This window comes from Anolis sagrei, chromosome 6 (assembly GCF_037176765.1).
Source record: "Anolis sagrei isolate rAnoSag1 chromosome 6, rAnoSag1.mat, whole genome shotgun sequence".
Lineage (NCBI taxonomy): Eukaryota > Metazoa > Chordata > Lepidosauria > Squamata > Dactyloidae > Anolis > Anolis sagrei.
The window spans coordinates 79,179,501-79,201,357 of record NC_090026.1 but is presented as its reverse complement, the minus strand read 5'-3'; the positions used below and the strand labels follow the sequence as shown (position 1 = coordinate 79,201,357).

At 38.3% G+C, this 21,857-nt stretch overlaps 1 protein-coding gene across 1 annotated transcript in view; it reads right to left on the bottom strand.

The window, feature by feature from the left end:
* Window positions 1-21,857, bottom strand: part of CPNE4 (copine 4) — a 246,075-nt gene that overhangs the window by 53,145 nt on the left and 171,073 nt on the right. The window contains exon 8 of the mRNA XM_060781818.2: window positions 5,605-5,703. Within this exon, the coding sequence (XP_060637801.1) occupies window positions 5,605-5,703 (99 nt within the window). The remainder of the gene's footprint in view (window positions 1-5,604; window positions 5,704-21,857) is intronic.

The following is a 21,857-nucleotide window of genomic DNA, read 5'->3' as shown; positions in this document are numbered from 1 at the left end:
GTATTTCGTTATTGTATTCGTTTCGTTATTGTTCTGAGGTCGTTTCGTTATTATTTCCGCATGTCTGGGGCAAGTTTTTTGTTTAATTAGTGAAAAAAAATATAATATCACACCAACAGTCAACAACAGAGGGAGAGGGAAGCTTCAGAAGTTTTTGGAGGTTTTTTAGCGTATTTCGCGGTCGCGTCCGCCATTAACGAATCGATTCGTTATTGTTTTGGAAATCGATTTGTTAATGTTTTGTAATTTTTTTCACATTTACGAAATTTCGTAAATATCGAACTTTTTAAAAGGAAAATTTTGTAATTATTTTAAATATCGAAACAAAAAAAAACCCCAAATACAAATCGATTTTAGAAACAATTTTTTCCGTTGTTACCCAGGCCTAGTGTAAACATGTTTCTTTGACTATGGTCAGTGTTCAGGTTACTGTGAATCTCGATAAAGGTAGGTTTATGATCATACAAACTCTGTATGTGCCTGAATGTGTTGTGGGGCCTTCTTTAGATGTTCATGTCAATGTGGAAACATCTACATTACGGATGAAAATGTGTATGACCTCACACATGGATTCAATAGAATGTATTTGACATTCTGTGTTTACTTTCTTTAATGATGAAAATATTCTGCACACTTCAGAAAACAAGATAGATCTGCTAGTTTATATATCCAGAAATAGCTATTCATACAGCTATTTAAGCATGTAGTTCCGCTTGACAGGAAACCAATGAAATAAGTGCACATAACTTTGTGTCCTTGTGAACATATCAAATTTGAGCAAAATATCTCACAAACATAAATATTTGTTACATAAAAACGGCTCAATCTAATGTAGTTTATTTGTTCAGTGGAGAAATAGTAGAAATAATTTGATCTCAATAATGTGACCAGGAAATCTACTCTTCTTTAGACATGGGAACTATGCTGTATCAGAAGGGAAGCAAAATGAGGCTATCGGCTTCTGCCCAATAAGATTTCTGTCTCCGTAATGACTTGTTCCTCCAGTCTCAACATTTCTAGCATTGCAGTAACTTTAAATGTGAGCTGATCATTTTAAAATACAATTTGGGCATACAAAGAAAAGGGACAAGCAAGGACATGCAATCATAATCAACAGATGTGAAAGAATTTCAGTGTCCCATTCTTTCAAATGCTAGAAAACTTCATGGGAGCTAAATTCTTCAACTGTCAGAATTTAAGCCACAATTGTAAATCCGTTTATTTTAACTCTTTGGTTGTATGTCTTTTAATAGAGTTCTAGCTCTTGTTTTAATTATGTTGTATCCCACCCTGGTGTGGGATGTTGTATCCCACCAGGATCCCCCAGTGGCACAGTGGGTTAAAGCACTGAGTTGCTGAACTTGTGCGAATCTGGGGCTTAGACATGGAGATGAGCACCAGCCCTCAAAGTTGGACACAACTGGGCTTAATGTAAGAAGAAAACCTTTACCTTTACCTTTACCTATCCCGCACTGAGATGCAGGGAAAATCAAGTAATAAATTGGTTGTTGTTGTTGTCGTTTTCAGATAACCATGAATCCATTGTGCCCCCAGCTATATCTTTCAGCCCTTCTGAACTAAAACACATTTTGTTTTCACTACTGCTGCTATTTCTCCTACTATATTTTGGAATAGCAGCAATCTTGCTTGAGCAAATTTGAAGGCTAATGAGCACTGAGGATGTATCTTACACTACCATAGAAATAGCCAACTTCTTTGGATATGAGTACCAGATCCAACATCTGAACCCACCGAGGGCCAAAATTAGTAAATTACTACTATAGGGTGATATGATGGGATAGATTTTCTGTTTTCTTTAAAGCAGAACTTTCATTCTTTGTTATACAGTGCAATAAATATCACATGGTAAATCTGCCTTCTCTGTGAGTGTGGGACGAAGGAGGGATACTAATACTAAGTAATTAGTACCACAGAAAAATAGAACATACTATACCATTGTAACATCAGAAGTTTTAATACCCCTTTCAGAAGCAAACAGGTAGTATTCTGGATCTCAATGTTGCTAATAAATTGACTCTACCAAGTGGGAGGTCAGTTAGCTATAGAGGAGTAAGCAGCTTACTCAGAAATTCCAATTAAAATCCAGCTCAGCCTCAGTTCCTATTGAAATCACCATTGACATTTTAACACAGCTTGGATGCCAAACAAAGAAGGATGTGTGGGTGGGCGGCAAGAACAGCTGCACACATTCTATAGAAAAAAAATCTTTAAAAAATATAATAATGCTATTACCATTTGTTCAGATATTTACTAAAACAGATGCTATAGCTGATGTCCTTGTCTATGCAAGTGTTCCAGATACTCCTCATCGCACATAAATTTAGCCGCCATATAGTGGAGACAGCAGAGTTGGTTCCAACACATGTTGTTGCTGTGAAGCCACTTTCAGACAATGTTTGGAAATTTCAGCAGGTACCATATGCTGAAGTCAAGACTATTGACTGGGTTGGGCTATCCATCAAGCTACCTACTGGTGTTTTTGGCACGGCCCTCACAGGAAGGGTTGATAGGTTAAGTTTTGCCTGACCAGTGTGTTAGTAAAGCTCGGTTAGCTCCTTCTGCCTTCCTGCCTCTCTTCATTCTGTCTATAACTCATTCTTCTGGCCAATTAGCCCAAAGTAATGCACTGCAGTAACATTCTTTCCCAAGTACTACAAATTATATTGATGTGGTCAACAGGTAAGTTGCCCTTTTTCTACCTCAGCATTGCTGGTTCCACTGTTTCCTCTTGACTCCTTACCTGGACTGCTCTTGCACTATATTCCAATCTGACTATCATTGAAACATCCTGTGGACTTTTGGAATTCATGGTTTAGTGAGGTCCAAAAACCCTATGGCTGAGAATCCTAAATGTCACAACTACAAATCCCAGGATTTCATGGGATGCTGCCATGACAGTTACAATGGAATACAAGAATGAAGAATGTAACAGTGTTTTGTGATATGCAGCACAGGTTTTCTTATCCCTCCATGTTCACCTGGATCAGTCTAACCTGAAGACCCCCCCCCCCCCCCCCGCTTTTTACAAGTTTGTATTGTCTTGTGGAACAGAATGTGTGTGAGATATGTGTCCGAGTCCCATATATGTTCTCAACCACATAAATGAAGAAACATCCAGCCTAACAATACTTCTGATAATAAGTCTGGACTTCTTAAAACAGCTAAAACTTTGTTACTGGCCAAGCTTACTGTATTTTCTGGTGTATAAGACTACTTTTTAACCCAGGAAAATCTTCTCAAAAGTCAGGGGTCATCTTATACGCCAGGTATTGTCTTATAGGACGGGTGCTGAAACTTCCAAGCTGGACTGGAGAATCTGTAGTTGCTGCATGTGGTGGTGAAAGCTCAAAACCAGATGTAGTCACATCCCTGCCATATGTGGCGACGTATGAAAGCAGCAAGCGCGGCGCTGTACAAGTATGGTAGAAGAAAATCCACTCATCAGGATTCATGGAAAGAAGTGACTTAATGTGGTCCATAACTAGGTGAGGAGGTGCCTCACTGGGAAGGTGTAAGTGAAGGGCGGAGCAAGCTGCAGGCATCCAGAATGCCCGGGGTATGGAAAAAAGAGATAGAGCGGTGCTTGTGCCCAGAAAAACACGCCTCTTTCATTCATCTGGCTGGCCCTTGCATCTTATATTCATACATCCTTCTCTGCCTCTCAGATCACACTCCTGAGGACTTCAGTGAAGTGGCGCAGGCATGCATGTGCGAGATCTGAGAGGCAGAGAAGGAAGTACGATGATAGGAAAATTACCATATTGAAATAAAATCTGTTTTTTTTTTAAAAAAATGGTGGTAGTCTTATATGGCGAGTATATCCCAAACTCTATATTTTAACTGGAAAAGTTAGGGGTCATTTTATACTCCCAGTTGTCTTATACACCGGAAAATACGGTATTTGATTGCAAAATATGGGGACTGGAAATATACATATAGAGTACAGTGTAGAACATAAGTATAAAATCTAATGCAGAAAGCTATATGCATCAGAATGTATGTGCGTTATTAGGAACAAAGAAAACAAAGAAGGAGGGCACCTACATTTCTATTGATACGGAGATATTGAGTAGATACGGCCACTAATAACCTTCCCAGTAGATACAAAGGCTGACACAATCCAATGAAAGGCAGATCAAAGCCAAGATTAATATAAACTATTTATTTATATGATCTCAAATGAGACCCAGAGTGATGGCATGTTTAAGGTATCCATTTTGTCCTTTGTTCAGATACGAGTTTTTTTAGATATAACAATGCACAAGGATATCAATCCCTTGGATAACTGTTTAGATATGTGTAGTGCCTCAACAGATGAAATTATAATCCTTGATGGATAGACGGTGTGACTATGAAACAAATAACACAAATCAGTAAAAGTCAGTGCCTTTGTGAAATGTCTATATAATGGCTCAACAGACATGATGGAAAATATGAAGGACCCTGATGATTCTATAAGATGTGTGCTATCATATATGCCATGTAATATAATGCAAGTAATGTGCTCAGACCCTGGCAAGTCATGGTTCTCCCAAAAGGGGATGTAAATATTTGTGGTGCAGCTGGCTGGGTGTCAGCTGCATTAAGATCACTACTGACCGAAAGGTCATGAGTTCAAAGCCAGCTCGGGTCGGGGTGAGTGTCTGACCAATTTGTGTAGCTTGCTGTTGACCTTTGTAGCCCGAAAGACAGTTGCATCTGTCAAGTAGGAAATTTAGGTACCGCCTACACAGAGAGGCTAATTTAACTAATTTACGATGCCATAAAAAATCTCTAGCAAGCCTGCAAAGAACGAGGAAGTACTTCGTCAGTGTCACAAATGGATGGTGAAGCAATAGCTCCCCTGGTGGTCAGAATGCCCTCATGAAAAGTTAAATTGCCTCTGTGTCTGTCTATATATGTTGTGTGTCTATGGCATTGAATGTTTGCCATGTATATGTACATTATAATCCGCCCTGAGTCCCCTGTGGGGTGAGAAGGGCGGAATATAAATCAATAGAATATAATATAATATAATATCTATTGACTGCATATAATATGCAGCCTAAAATATTTCTGAAAATCTTGATCACTTTCCCATATAAATATCCTGCAATCCCAAGACTTAGGAATGCTTAAACAGAGTACTGATGTTAATTCCACCTGTCTCATTTCTACCATCATTATGGGTTGGATGCATAGGTGATTATGGGACCCCAGAGAGAATCCAGATTAGACGAAAAGTGGCAAAGGACCCCCAATCCCACAGTCTACAGAGATGGTGTGGGGAACCATGCCTACTTCTTTCTCTTCCAAACAAACAGTATGGAAGTCTAGACATTTTTGATGCACACATGAATCCCTCTTTGTCCAAGTTACTGTTCTGAAATCTTCTTAAATACCCAAAGCACATTCACACTACTACAATTATAGTGCTATTTTTACATAGGTCCATCCTATGCATTACTGTGGTTTGTGGTTTGGTCAGGCATGAATGAGATCTGGTTGAAAATTCTAACTCTCTCTCATAAACCTGCAACTCCCAGGATTCCATATGATAGAATGTCAGTGCCTTTTGAATGACATGCAAACACTTGAACTTACCTGTCTTCCTTCCATTGCTCCTCGCATTTCCTTGAATGTTGAACTAAACTCTCCAATGAAGTCATGTTTTCCATTTGAATCCCAGTCCCAAACTATGCACTGAAAGACAAAAATAACAAAACGTTACTTTTTTCAGAAAAAGGTCTCAGGTGACTTTATGAAAAATCAACCACAAAATCAAATTGTACAATAGAACTTCTAAATTCTAAATGAATTTCTCCATGTTCACAAGGAAAGTTAGATTGAGATATCAAGATCATCAGAAGTGACACTGGGCAAAGATATGAAAGCTGTATGTCTTGACACAAGATCAAACAACTTGTTCCAAATAGGGATGCTACAACAGTAATAGAGCCTGGAAAAGTTACTTTTTGGGCTACATTGTCCAGAATATTCTAGCTTAAGTAATTAAACCCATTAACATATCTCAGTTACAGTCCTTAAGTAATTTTCACATGCTCTCCACCTGTTGTGCCCCATGAAGACCCTGACTGTTTACCCCCAGTTAAGGCCTTTTTAGTTAGAGAGATTAATATTTTATGTACAGTTTCAAGAGGGCAGTCTAAGTAGCCTCTTTGCATTTGCAGGCTCCATCGCCCTGCCCCTTTAAGAATCCCTTCAGGGCAGAGCTTCAGGAAAGGCACTCCTGTTCTTGGAAGAGTCAATCTTTTCGTGACTGGAAGGTGAAGAGAAAAGAAGGCCGGAAGGTCTATGAAATAGCACGTCCGGTCGGAGCTGTATTCAAGTTCAGACAGAATCGTATTCAAGTCCAGTTGGAGTTTAACTTTGAGACCATCTTAGAGACAGTTGAACACCATACAAGAAAGAGACAATAAGAAGAAATAAAGATTCAAGAGTCTCAGTTCTGTGAGAACGGTGTCTATCTCTCAAAGACTTAACCTCTCCTCAGAAAGACTTTGTAGTGAGACTCAGGAGAAGAGAAAGTCTAACATTCTTGTCAGTTAATAAATATATAGTCTCCGATCTGTTCCCTGCTCAGCCGGTTCACCTTCCAAGTAGTTAAGAAAGCATGGGGAAAGAACAGCACCCATGCACACCACTGCTAGGGAAATCTGAAACGGCCCTTAACTCCAGCAACACATAAAGGCATATAAAGTATGCAGGTTCAGGTCACAAGAACAGATTTTAAAAAAACGCTTCACTGTCCCTGCTGTACCAGACTCGCAGGTTATGTTAATGTAGGGCTATAAGTGATGAATAACAGAGAAAATGTATTTCCCCAGTTTCTGTTCCCTATACTGAAAATCATAAAATAATCCATAAATTGGCTCTCAGTTGAAAACAATGGATAGAATTCTTTTTTTGTGAAAGTGCATGGAAGATGAGTAGGCAGCAGCTTTCAGGAAAATAGACTAAAATGTATTAGTAATTTCCATTTACAACCCATATGTAGCAATGCTGTGATAATACCGTCATACCGTTAAACATGATCTAATGGAATATAATCAACATAAGTGATCCTTTTTTCTATGCAAAATTAATCTCTGATATGTAAGTCTTAAAGGTACTATACATTTTCCATTCATTATCTCTCAAAACCACATCCTACAAATCTTCTTTAGCTGAAATTGGCACAACTACGCCACTGTAGCAAAATATCATCTTTCCAGGCGGAGCTGAAAAAGAGAGGTACTGTAGTCAAAATATGTTTTGCCACTATGATCTATGCAATTTCTAGCTCTTGAGTATTCATGGTATAGCAACACCTCACTGCTATATATTCCAGATTATCAAAGCAGATAATCCACATTATCTGCTTTGAAGTGGATTATTTGAGGCTAAACTGCCATGTAATCTGGTTCAAATCAGATAATCTGGATTTCATATGGCAGTGTAGAGGGGCCTCAGTGGTGTGTAATAGTAATAAGAATGGCTCTATTACTTCAGTTCCTTTCTCCATCTCCTTGTTCCATAAAAGTCTAGCCCTTCTTCCAGACTACACTTGGGGATGGGTTGGGTGTCCTCTTCTCTTCTCCGGGCTCATGGGGCCTGAAGAAGTAAATTGGGCTATGTGAGAGCTGGAGTTAGGAAGTTCCTATTCTCAGTAAAAGTCTTCAGCCTTGATATTTAAAGTGTTAAAGGAACTATTTTTGAAGTATAATCTAGCTGGGAGCTAGGGGAAAGAAATTTGTTATATTGTGCTTTCAGTGACAGAACTGAAGTGAATAAAAGGATAATCTGTGCTTAAGTATCAGTCAGTGGGACTGAGGAGAAAAGTGTTCTTTGAGAATAAGCTTATAGTTAAATTACTGAGAAGAAGGAAATATAAAGTTTAAGCGACCCAGTCAGAAGACTGAGAAATAATTACCTTTTAAAGTAAAAGGAAGTTACTAAACCAAGTTTGCATAAGATAAGCCATTCTGAAAGTTTTATAGTAACAGTTTCACGTGTTCATAGTAATAAAATTCAATTGTAACAATATCCAGGAAGTACTGTGAAGAAAATACTGTGTAACCAATACGCTGTGTGTGCCTGAGAATCCATAAATAAATATTTCTTTGTTTAATTCTTACAAATAAAGACTTGTGTCAAGTTACTGAAGTGAGGATATTCTATAGGAAGATGGCTGAAGATCATATTGGAGCTGGATCATCATCACCATCATCTTTATTTATACCCTGCAACCATCTCCCCAAGGGACTTGGAGCAGCTTACATGTGACCAAGCCCAACAACACATCAATAAAAAACAAAAGCAATAAACAAAAACAATAAATACAATAAAATTAATATAAATCACATATAAACAATAACCAATAAACAGTAACACACAAGGATTTAAAAACCTATGGCCGGGCCAAATGTAATAGTTTAGAAATTTAAAAAATAAACACTGGGCATGAGCAAGGTAGGATATATCTGGTATAGGGTTTTAAAAGAAATGAGGGAGCGCAGTCAATCCTAAACCAGTAGTAAAATGCATTCTGAGGACATATTGCTGGGAATTTTCCTTATTCTAGGAAGGCACACTGGAACAGCCATGTTTTCAGGCTCCTCCTAAAGACTGCCAATGTTGGGGTATGCCTGATGTCCTTGGGAAGTGAGTTCCAGAGTCAGGGGGCAACCACCGAGAAGGTCCTCTCCCTTGTCCTCACCAATTGCACCTGCGAAGGAGGCGTGAGCGTGAGCAGGGCCTCTCCAGATGATCGAAGAGATCGTGTGGGTTCGTACACAGAAATGCAGTTTGTACACTATAAATGTGGATATAGTACAGTATTGGGTTTCACATTGAAGTGTCTCATACAAACAGCATTATAAAAGTCAAGCTCCTCTCTCAAACACACACGCACACAAATAACAAAGTGCTCAGCCACAACTATGCAGCCACACTCCCTCTCCTCTTTGCCCCATTCATTTGTTTGTTTTGCTACTGACTTGTGTGGCTCTTCTCCATCATTGCTAAATAGCACCAATAAATTGTAATATTTCTTGTGATAGAGCCAAACTTTCCTGGGGATGCGAAATCAAGAGATCCAGTCTCTTGCTTTAGTCATTTGATCAGCTAATAGCTCAGTTTCTATTGTGTGCTCGTCTTCTGTTCTCCTTATTGAAGAGTAAATACCAGAATACATAGTATTCAACTAGATAGCTTTTGTTTCTTCATGAACTTATCACCTGCAGTGTACAACCCCTCCTTCATCTACTCTGTTTCACTTAAAAAAACCCAAGCATACACAACAGCTGGGTTGCTGATTAAAGAAGAAGAACAAAGAATCACGATTGCACTAATGATCTGTTCATTATCTGCAGTTCGTTATAGTATCAGAAAGTTGTTCAGAAGAAGAAAGGAATGTTTTGGATTATTTGAGGTTTGAATTTTAATTGGAGATCATTAAAAGTCAAATTACATTTAACAAGGTCAAGGTTAATACAGATCAAGTTGGCTGTTTACTTCATTTGTGTGGCCTTCCAACTTTTATCTTTCCAGAAGCAAAACCATTCTTAGTATCAAGAAGTTCATGGAAAAAAAGAAAGCATTATTATCTCAAAGTTGTTTGTATGGCTATAATTAGAGTAAGGGCAACAGAATTTCTCAGATGGCCTATTACAGCTGCCTTATATATAAGACATTTACATCTGGCTATAAACAGTCAGTGCCATCCCAGACTAATATGCCATGTATGGGGAAGGCAAGGGGAACAATGCACATTCAGCTAGTTTTGAAATTTATTTATTTATTTCTTATATTTTTACCCCACCCTTCTAACCCTTGAGGGGGGACTCTGGGCAGCCTTACAAAAGCATCATAGGATGCCGACATCATAAATGCAATCAACAATCAGCAATACTTTAAATATTAAGAACAGTAATTAAACAATTGATTAAAAACACGCCTGTTAAAATTAGAATCCAAAATCCAAAATCCAAGTGAAAGAATAACCTATACCCTTAAATTGGGAGCCAGGCCCGTAGCCAGAAAATAAATTTGGGAGAGGTTGACACCCGACCCCTCCCCCCAAGATGACTTTTCAGACCAGTGTCTCCTGGTCTGGCACGAGATCTCAACAAGGCCCTGAAATTACCATAATTATGCAAAGGTTCTTCACAGATAATCGGTCCTGAATTTTTGCTCCCTCTTTAAATCAGTTCTTGTTGGCCACAAAGGACAATAGTTTCCACTACTGGCATGAATTTGAATTCAAATACTGGGGTGATTTGAATGCAATATTCCTGCTTCTTGGCAGGGGGTTGGACTGGATGGCCCATGAGGTCTCTTCCAACTCTTTGATTCTATGATTTTATGGGGAAAGTTTCTTTCTGTTTTCTTTTGCTTTCTTCTTATTTTCTTTATCATTATGACAAGTTAAATAAAGACTTTTCTACTGTGAATGAGCTAGAAGTTTTCAGTCAAGCACAAGTTATTCCGATGATACTATTTTTTGATGTCTATTGAAGACTTCTATTGAATTTTCATCACACAAATGGTTTAACAACCAATGCACCAAGCTTCGGATGACAACCTTTACCCTCAATTTCTCCTCCAAACACCATGCAACTTGTACATGAAATGAGTAGGCTAACTAGGGAAATCAGCTGAACCATTTGGGTTGAAATCTTAGATGCAACTACTTATCCACAGGAAATAAATATCCTTAGGCGTTGCCTGCCAGCTGTGGGTAGACCAACTTGGCCACCTCTACTATGGCAGTTATTGCTGCTATTGCAATGTAAATGGGTAGAAAAGTAGGTAATGATAGTGTGAATGATCGAAATTTGGTTGAGATAGTGCTTGCAGTTTTGGGGGAACTCTAATTTTTGCTTGTCATATACTTATCATGGTTAACCAGTTAATATTCATGAGTAAAACAGGGTTTTTTTACCTGAAAATTTTCAGGAGCGGTATGAACCCCTAAACTATCCCTTTGGCTATGGGTTTGGTTGGCATAGGTGAGAGGGGAACCCAGCTTTTTACTCCCTCATTCATTCACTGCAGAAGCTGTGGGCGAGTAATACTGAAGGCCATGCCCTCTGACATCATTGTAGCCCCTGGGAGTGGGTGTTATATTTCCATTAGTTCTCTACTGCTGCACTTTATTACTTGTTGATATTATTGTATGCCTTCAAGTTGATTCCTACCTATGGCAATCAGTGACAAGATTTGTTCAGAGGAGGTTTGTCATTGTCTTCTTCTGAGACTGAGACCTTTGGTAAGTTATCCAGAAGTTCTCCATGTCTCAGTGGAGTTTCAAAACTGGATTTGACAGAGTCTTGGTTTTTTAATTTAAGAATATACAGTGGGCCCCTAGCATCCATAGGGGTTTGGACCCAGATAATTTGGGGATACCAGATTCCTCAATGCTCAAGTCCCATTATACACAATGGAGTAGAAAATGACGTCTCTTATATAAAATGGCAAAATCAAAAGTTTGCTTTTTGGATTTTTAAATAAATATGTTCAAGCTGTAGATGGTTGGATCTGTGGAGGCAGAATCCTGGGATACAGAAGGGGACTCAGAACGGCCTTGCAATTGGCAGCAATTCAAAGCCATCAACAGAAATAGAAAATAGACATGTACATTAAAACAAATTAAAAAACATTAAAATATTGAACACTATTTTAAAATCACGTAATCTGGGACATAGTCAAAGGCTGCTCCAGTCATTATTGCACGTAAGTCTACTTTACTTATCGCACAGCACTATTGACCAAAAGCTTGGTCCCAGAACCATGTTTTTACTTGCTTCCTGAAGGTCAGGAGGGAGGGGGCTGACCTGATTTCACTGGGGAGGGAATTCCATAGCCAAAGGGCCACCTCCCTCGTCCCCACCAACCACATCTGCAAAGAAGATGGGACCGAGAGCGGGCCTCCTCAGACAACCTTAATCTCAGAGATTGTTCAAAGAGGGTGATACATTCGTACAGTTAAGATGTAGCCCTCTGGTTCTCTACATTATTGATTAGCAAAACTATTCTAGGTTTCTACTTGTTAAGGTGGAATTTTTAAAAGAATGCTATTAAATAATATTCAAACAGATGAAATGCAAGAACCTTATAGAAAATGAAGTATTAGCAATATGTCTTTTCAGGAGTCTTCAGGTGACAAATACTTTGTAGCATTGTTCTAATGAGAAACTGGCCCTGTGAATCAATATTTTGTTGTATAGCTATTTGCAAAACATGCCACTGTTTTTATAATATAACAAAAAGCAACATACGTATGATTGCTACTTTTGCAAATATTGCTTTCAAAGTCTCTTGCGCTCACTGCTAAGGCTGCCAAACCATTTTGTCAGTTTCAACAATCATTTGTCTAATGCCTGGTTCCTCAGAAACATCAAATCATATTTTTAATATATTTTTAGTTTCTGTTTTTATTTTGGAACTACTTGAGAAACCCAGATGCCTGTCTCAGGAGAGAGAAATTTTGTTTTTGATTCAGTCCAGCAATCCTATCACTAAGCTATAATTTGGAGTCAAGAGAGATTTTTTAGAAAGAATATGAAGATCCATTTAGGGACAAATTGAGGAAAGACTCCAGTAGTTAAGGCACATAGTGTCACAGGGTGAAGCACAGATTGCCAACATGAGCACTCTGAAATCTCTAAGAAACTGTCCTGCCAATTGTCCCCAACCTGAAACAAAGCAGGCTCTTCAGTGGAAGTCACCATGCCACAAATGGAGCAGATGACAGGACGCAGCATTGTACCTTTAAGAAAAACAAATGGACAGAGGCAGTCTGTAGATTAAAGGCATTTTTGGACAGGATTCCTATATGTAGTAGAAGACTGCTGGAATAAACTGTTTCTAAAACTGTTGCTTTCAATCACTTTAAAAAAATCTAAACGCTACAAAATGCCAGATAATGGCACAAAACACTCTCTCCTTCCTGTTTGCTTTGTTGTCTTTTCAACAACTACAACAGGCCTTGAGGCAGCACTACAAGATAACACTTGAGTCAGATGATATTCCTCCTACATTTTTATAAATCTATATCATACAACTATAAAAGTGGCACCACAAAGGAGGAAAATGACTCATGGTTACAGTCATAATGGAATGTACCGTATTCACCCGAGTCTAATGCACTATCAAATCTAATGCACACCTCAATTTTCAGAACCCTGAAATAAAGAAAAGTATTTTCTGCCGAATGTAATGCACAGCAGCATTACTTTTGTAATTTGGCCAAAAAAGGTACACATTATTATTTCTGCCTGCTTAGAATTCCTTCATTCTAAACAATTGTGGTAGAACACCAAAAAGGTGAGCATTTTGTTGTTCATTCATTCGGTCATTTCCAACTCTTCATGAACTCATGGACCAGCCCACACCAGAGCTCCCTGTCGACCCTCACCATCCCCAGTTCCTTCAAGGTCAAGCCAGTCGCTTCAAGGATGCCTGCCATCTATCCATTAGGGCTGGGCGGTTTTGTTTCGTTAATTCGTAATTCGTTAATAATTCGTTAATTTTTCCAATTACAAAACGATAACGAACCATTCTGGAGCAATTTTTTTAAAAAACGAATTTTTAAACACGTTTTGTAAATGCTTCGTATTTCGTTATTGTATTCGTTTCGTTATTGTTCTGAGGTCGTTTCGTTATTATTTCCGCATGTCTGGGGCAAGTTTTTTGTTTAATTAGTGAAAAAAAATTATAATATCACACCAACAGTCAACAACAGAGGGAGAGGGAAGCTTCAGAAGTTTTTGGAGGTTTTTTAGCGTATTTCGCGGTCGCGTCCGCCATTAACAAATCGATTCGTTATTGTTCCGGAAATCGATTCGTTAATGTTTTGTAATTTTTTTCACATTTATGAAATTTCGTAAATATCGAACTTTTTAAAAGGAAAATTTTGTAATTATTTTAAATAACGAAACGCAAAAACCCCCAAAAAACGAATCGATTTTAGAAACAAATTTTTCCGTTGTTACCCAGGCCTATTATCCATCCATCTATCCAAGGTAATGGCACTCCATACAGTCATGCTGGCCACATGACCTTGGAGGTGTCTATGGACAATGCCAGCTCTTCGGCTTAGAAATGGAGATGAGCACCAACCCCCAGAGACAGACACGACTAGACTTAATGTCAGGGGAAATCCTTTACCTAACCGTTACCTTATTCAAGATACTGATGCTATTTCAAGGATAGAGTTTAGCATCTTGGATAGCTCTTAAAAATCCAGTCTAATATTGTATTCGTACTGATCTCACTATTGACATGAAAGTCAGTTGCTACCCTGCCTTGTCCCCTTCCTTATCACCCAGACTGTCAGGCTCCTTACATCAGATGCTGGAAACAGGAAAATTTGGTTTTGCCAGATATCTGAGCCGATCATTTTCACAGGGATTACAGAAGGCATGAGAGTTCCCCATTGTTCACCCATCCTATGCCACTATTTGTCTTACTTGAGAAATTTTACAGCATTGTCATACATGAATGAAGACTGGAGAGCAGAGGGGCTGAGCTCTTTGCAATCAGCTAAAATCACTTTGCTTCATATTCTCTTATGGTTCTGATTGAGCTTATTCTTTTGGAAGAAAAGAGTCGTTCAAGCATACATGGAAACTACAATTCAAATAACAAGGGAAGACAGAAAGGATAAAGACCCAAATCCAGTTTTGGATGGAAAATCTCCCAAGTCCAAGACCAAATGTGCTGTCCAACAGACCACACCGGTTGCCACTTGTTCCCTATAGTGTAGGTTCCAAGACTTTCAAAAAGCAAAGCTGTCACTATCATTTAATTGGTATGTAATCTTTTATAAAAGGTCTGAACAGGCAGAGATTTTAATTTAACTCTTCCTGGGACCTTTCCCCAAATATTAACTCTCATTGCCGATAAGGGAAATTTGGTAGAGAACGTGATTTTGACAAAGCTATTGATAAGAGACTCATGGAAGATAAATGGTAATAGTTAATAGAACCAAGGAATGGGGAGGTTAATAGGACGTTGGGAGGGAAACTAGCTCAAAGACTTGGGCTATAAAAAGATCACAAACAGATGGAGTCTTACACTGGATCTGAAATTATTGATTTACTGTTGAAATGATAAGAGTTTGCCCAACCAAAATGTAGAGAGTTTAGTTGTGATGAATATTCACATACCTACTTAAATTATTATTATTATTATTATTATTATTATTATTATTATTATTATTTTATTTCTTACCCGCCCTTCCTCATGGCTTGAGGTGGGTTACAACATTGCTAAAACACAGTCATTTAAAAACATTCCGCAGAACACACACATTAAAACACACCTCCACAAAATATACATTAAAAAACACAAAACAAAAGAATACTATGAATTAAATTTGCTCCCAGAATAATATGAATAGTCATAAATGTTGGATAACAGCTGGGCTCTTTGAGAAGTGTGGCCTTTTAGATTCCAGTTCCCAGCAGTACTACATTGCTAGATCCAAAGTGTTCAATTCCAGTTCCATATAGCTAGATCCAAGGTGAGCAATTAGAGGAGAAAATAATTCATTAACATCTTGGGCGGGGGGGGGGGGGGCTTTAGTTCTTAACTACTAAAGCGGCACCAGCTTTTCTTCATTGTCCATCTAAGCTCTACTATTTAATTATTTATTTCCTATATTTGTTTCAAAATCCTCTTTAGAGATTTTGAAACAAAGACTAGAAGGCTATCTGTCGAGAGTGCTTGGATTATGTATTCCTGCATGCCACTGGGTTGGACTGGATGGCCTTTCAGGTTTATTCCAACTCTACGATTCTCTTCTTTCAGTTAGACCTGGTTATTGGGGTAGATGCACACCTTCTCAAATGGCAAACAGAGGGTGTGTACTAAAAATAAAATTTATATGGACCTTTTCCATGTCATCACAACCCTTCACTACTTTTGACGTTAATTCAGTCTGCAGAAAATATTGAACCACCAAGATTTGAAGAAATAGAGTTCACTGCCCCAGATATCTTTGAAAAAAATATATATGCTGAAACTATAATATTGATATGATTGCTTATCAGAATAATGCTGTTCTCCTACTGATAATGTGACAGACTGCAATCTATAGAAAGGCACAATACACTGTCTGAATATTGCTTATGCGACCAAACTGTAGGTAGGTCACTGGATTCAAAGAGAAAAAACATCGCACCTGCATTTTATAAATTGCTTTCTGGGCATTAACTATTTTGGAGGGGTTTTTTTTTAAGAAGAAAAGAAAAGTATTGGTTTCAAGAGACAAATACAGAGCCGTGTTTTTTTAATCACCAGTATCCAAATTGTACCCTTTAATTACAGTTAAGAGGAAGTAGGTCAGCCTTTTTAGATGTTTAACTACTTGTCTTGAATATCTTAACAGGTAGGTACCTATGCTGCCAAATAGGACTAATTATGCTCAGAATAATTGCAGGTGTGAAATCAAAGACTGAGTTAAAGTTGGCTCTTAAAGCCATCATTTTGCTGCTTAACATGCAGTTTTCTAGGCATTACAATAATAACAAAAAACACATCTGAATAATATATGCAGTGAAGACATATTGACTGCTACATAAATTTACACTAGAAGTTTCAATCAGCCAGGAGACTAAACCTAATTCTGATTAAGATATAACATTAAATTACCAAATCCTCCTTATACACACAAAGGCACTTACTACAGTTTTATTTACCCCATGTGGAACCTTCTTATTTTTCCCAATGCAGTGCCATTGAACATAAGAATCATACCTTGGAAGAAACAGCTGAAGGAACAATATTTTTTCTAAATTATAGCCAAATTTTATACATCATTAGTCACATGTAATGACCTTTTGCAATAATTTAATATTTATTGGAGATAGCTCAGTTTCTAGGTACCAATAATACTTCAAATCTGATTTAATCGTGTTTATTTTGAAAAACCTCTCAAGTAACTCTGATGATGGTCAAAATTAATAATATCTTAAAGGTCTAATCTTGTTCTGTTAAATATAAAACACAGAATGGTACTTCCAATTTATTTTATGACCTATATCTAACCTTTCTCTATGTATATGTAAAAGCTATACTTGTCTTGAAAGATGTCATAGAAGGAAGATCCCAAGATCCTCTTCAATCATCCTAATTTGCTCATTAAGTAAAACATATTGAGCATATGTGAGACCTTTGTCATTAGAAAGGTTATCTAATGAAAGATCATAACCTTTAGAACTGAGGAGAGAAGAACATTAAATATCAACTTGATTCTGGAAGATCTAATTAATAACTTATTAGATGGCATTCAGAATTGATAAGCCTATAAACCCAAATGTATCTGTCACCTGAATGCATACCAATCCCATTCTGTAGACATCAAATATGTACTTGTTTGAGTAAAAGCTGAGAATCTGATTAATGAGATACTATGGATACTTTGAAATGTGTGATGATGCTTGTAGTACAATAAAAGTATTACAAAAAAGAAACCTGATAATACTAAATAACAATAAAAAATGTAAGTGAGCTATTTGGAAGTAATTATATTCCCGATAATTGTTTCCAATCTTTTGTAGAAAAGGGTAAGATGTGGGTCTCCAGATGTTGTACTATAGCCTCTAGCAGCCTTCATGACTAACTAGATAATTGTGGCTCAGCAATTTCTGGAATGTCACAAACTTATGTGGGCAATATCATGTCCTGCTGTAAGGATTTGGAGAGTAGAGGGGAAGATCGGGAAGAAGTGTCAGCATTTGGGCCTGAGAATTACAGCTTCTAGTATCCACAAAACTTGGAGCTGGATTCTAGATTCTCACCCAGAAAGTAACTACCCTCAACAGCCACAAGATGAGAGCATTGTGGAACACAGACAAGAAGAGAAAGGCATCAGAAGATCACAACAGTTTTATCAGAAATGCTTAGTAATCAGGAGAGATCTGTGGTATGCGGTGGGACCATAACTCTAACAGCTTTACCCCTAGGAGATTGCTGTTCATGGAGGAAGAACTACCCAGCTCTGAATTTTTGTCTCATGTGTCCTGTGTGACCTGACATTTGCTTCATCATAGATTACTCCAGTGGTTCTCAACCTGAGGTCCCCAGATGTTTTTGGCCTTCAACTCCCAGAAATCCTAACAGCTGGTAAACTGGCTGGGATTTCTGAGAGTTGTAGATCAAAAACATCTGGGGACCCCAGGTTGAGAACTACTGGACTATTCTCTTGGACTTCCACAGATGAATCCCTTTGTTTGATCATTTTTGTGTTGATCTCAGACTGCCTGCCCTAGTTCTGTTAGCAATCCTTGGTTGGTTGTGGGAATTTGGGGAAAAGGGAAATATAATCTGACTGGCTACTTGACAATTTTTGCAAGAAGCCTGCCCTGCCTCCAGAATAGGACAGGGATGTCTATGTGCCTTTAAGTTGTGTGTTGGCGAATGGTAACCCAATGTATTTCACAAGGGTTTCTTAGGAAGGAAACATTCAGACATGATTTTGTGTTACTTCTTCTGAAATCTAGCCTATAGAACGTGGCATGTATTGGCAACCTTACAAACTCTGAATTATCCAGGAGCATAGCTTTAGCCATAGGCAAAATAAAGATGTTGCTCCCTCTAAAATAAGATATTTTCCCTCAGAAATGTTCCTTTAATTTCCAGATTTCTAGCATTGCAGTAATATAAAACTTTAGTTGAGTACTCTGAAATACAGTTTAGATCAGTGGCTCTCAACCTGTGGATCCCCAGGTGTTTTGACCTACAACTCCCAGAAATCCCAGCCAGTTTACCAGCTTTTAGGATTTCAGGGAGTTGAAGGCCAAAACATCTGGGGACCCACAGGTTGAGAACCACTGGTTTAGACATTCAAAGCAAAAGGGGAGGAAACGTTATCAAGGTAATGTTAACATAAGAAATATCAGTGATCTAGAAACTATTTTCCATTCTTTTTACTGCTACGAATTGAGAGACTGAAGGAAAGAAAACAATGGTTCCTTGTGTCAAAATTCCTATTGAGGAAACAATACCCTTGTTTTGCTGTCCTTGTAGCCAGACCCTTGGAAATGAATGTAAGGTTTGTATAATTGGGAAGAAAGAGAATAGGCATTCCATATACATTCAATGCTGCCTTTCCCAGGCTATACGTCCCACTTGATTCTAACCATTTCAATTCACAACAAGGCTCCAGTAAGTGCAGGACTGATAGGGTTCAGGTGGCTTGCCATTTCTTATGTTTGTTTGAGGTTACTGAAAATAAACCAACCCTCTCTGCACACTTATAGTCACAAATGAAAATGTCCATTGCAAGACACTGTCATAAACCAAACTGAGAGAAAAAGATATAAAGAGCTTTCCACTTTGCTTTATAAGAGAGAAATAGATAAAGAAAGATTTCCACAGGCATTAAAATATACTTATTTTTAAAAGCAGGAACTTGCTTTATCATTTCTATTTCAAGATTATATCAGTGATATCTCAAACAGGAAATAACAGCTAGCACAAAGGCCTTAGGTCCCAGTACTACATGAAAAAGGAGATTTTTGTCAGGCATCATCTTTGGATTTTATAAAAAGGAAAAGCGATGAATAAGAATAATCTCACATCAAACATCTGTCACATATATTTTTATATCCATTATTTCCAGAGTAATAAATGTAGTCCCCTCTCTCTTTCTAATGTCAGATTTAAATTAGTTCTGGCACTCTTTTCTAACAAACTAATAAACAAAGAGCAGAAATGCACAGTCTTTGGAAAATTGCGATGTACATTACTCAGCAAGCATCTCTATCAGATGCTTTGATATTTGCAATTTACTAAAGAACCCCTTTATCTATTTGCCTTTGTTTCTTTTTTCAGACACATTTTCCAATTTATCATGTCACTTATGAGTATATTTCCCCATTCCCTCTGAAGTTGCATGAAAGGGCAGCTATAGGATACATGCCATGTGGGGGAGTGAATCCCCTCTGAATTTTTGTTTCAATTTCAGTAGGTCAGACTTTTTTTTCTGTGTCAGAAGCGACTTGAGAAACAGCAAGTCGTTTCTGGTGTGAGAAAACTGGCCGTTTGCAGGGACGTTGCCCAGGGGATGCCCAGATGTTTTACCATCCTGTGGAACTTCTCTCACATCCCTGCATGGGAAACTGGAGCAGACAGATGGGAGTTCACCCCGTCTTGTAGATTCAAACCGTCAACTTTCATGTCAGCAGTTCAGCTGGCACAAGGGTTTAACCCATTGCACCACTGTGGGAAGGTCAGGTTAAGGGATACAATCTCATTCAACTTTGAGCAGCCAACAAAAATACACCAATAAAATCAGCCACTGATTTACTAGTCATCCACTGGATACCATGGTGTAAGATAGATTAAAATGTTAATAACTGCCATGCTTCTTTCCATCTATTTATTTTATTTTATTTTATTTTATTTGGAGTGCTTCTACCCCGCCCTTCTCAACCTCCTAGGGGGGACTCAGGGCGCCTTACAAAAGGCACAATTTGATGCCCAACAATTCACAAAATACAATATACAAATTACAATATAATGACGACAGTTAAAACTAATTTAAACAGTTAAATTAAAACAACAGCAGCAATAGAATCATCTTGTGGTCAACGTTCGTCAATTCATAAATCTATAATCCATCCAGCATTGTCATTGTCCTTTCCTACTCTGGTTGTCATTGTCTTTTATCTATCTGCCAGCTTACCCAAAGGCCTGGTCCCATATCCAGGTCTTTAGCTTCCTTCTGAAAGAGAAGAAGGATGTTGATGACCTAATTTCCCCGGGGGAGCGCATTCCACAGGCGAGGGGCCACCACCGAGAAGGCCCTGTGCCTCGTCCCCACCAGTCTCACTTGTGATAAAGGCGGGGCTGAGAGCAGGGCCTCCCCAGAAGATATTAAACTCCGAGATGGGACGTAGAAGGAGATACGTTCGGACAGGTACACTGGGTCAAAACCAGCACTTTGAATTGTGCTCGGAAGTGGATCAGCAGCCAGTGGAGCTGACATAACAGGGGGGTGGCATGCTCCCTGTATGATGCTCTGATGAGTAATCTAGCCGCCACACTCGCTTGTAACCAGTAGGGCTGGGCGGTTTCCTTTCGTTAATTCGTAATTCGTTAATAATTTGTTAATTTTTTCAATTACAAAACGATAACGAACCATTCTGGAGCAATTATTAAAAAAAACGAATTTTCAAAAACGTTTTGTAAATGCTTCGTATTTCGATATTGTATTCGTTTCGTTATTGTTTTGAGGTCGTTTCGTTATTATTTCCGCATGTCTGGGCCAGTTTTATGGTTTAATTAGTGAAAAAAAATTATAATATCACACCAACAGTCAACAACAGAGGGAGAGGGAAGCTTCAGAAGGTTTTGGAGGTTTTTTAGCGTATTTCGCGGTCGCGTCCGCCATTAACGAATCGATTCGTTATTGTTTCGGAAATCAATTTGTTAATTTTTTACCATTTACGAAATTTCGTAAATATCGAACTTTTTAAAAGGAAAATTTTGTAATTATTTTAAATATCGAAACAAAAAAACCCCCCAAATACAAATCGATTTTAGAAACAAATTTTTCCGTGGTTACCCAGGCCTAGTAACCAGTACAGCTACGGCAGACTTGTGCTATGGCTGTGTTTCTCCACTTCTAGATTGCCTGGAAGGCAGAGTTTACCCACCCATATATCCCAATGAACCCAAAAAGAAATCAGAGGCAGAAGCATTCCAACTTTTATGTAGGAAGCTATCCTAATGCGCTCACTTTTGAACACTGGTTCCTTTCTCATGTGCCCAAAACAAACCAGGATCAGAAACTACATTTGGAACCCCTTGGCCTTTTCAAAAGTTCATAGTCTCAGGGCATGAAA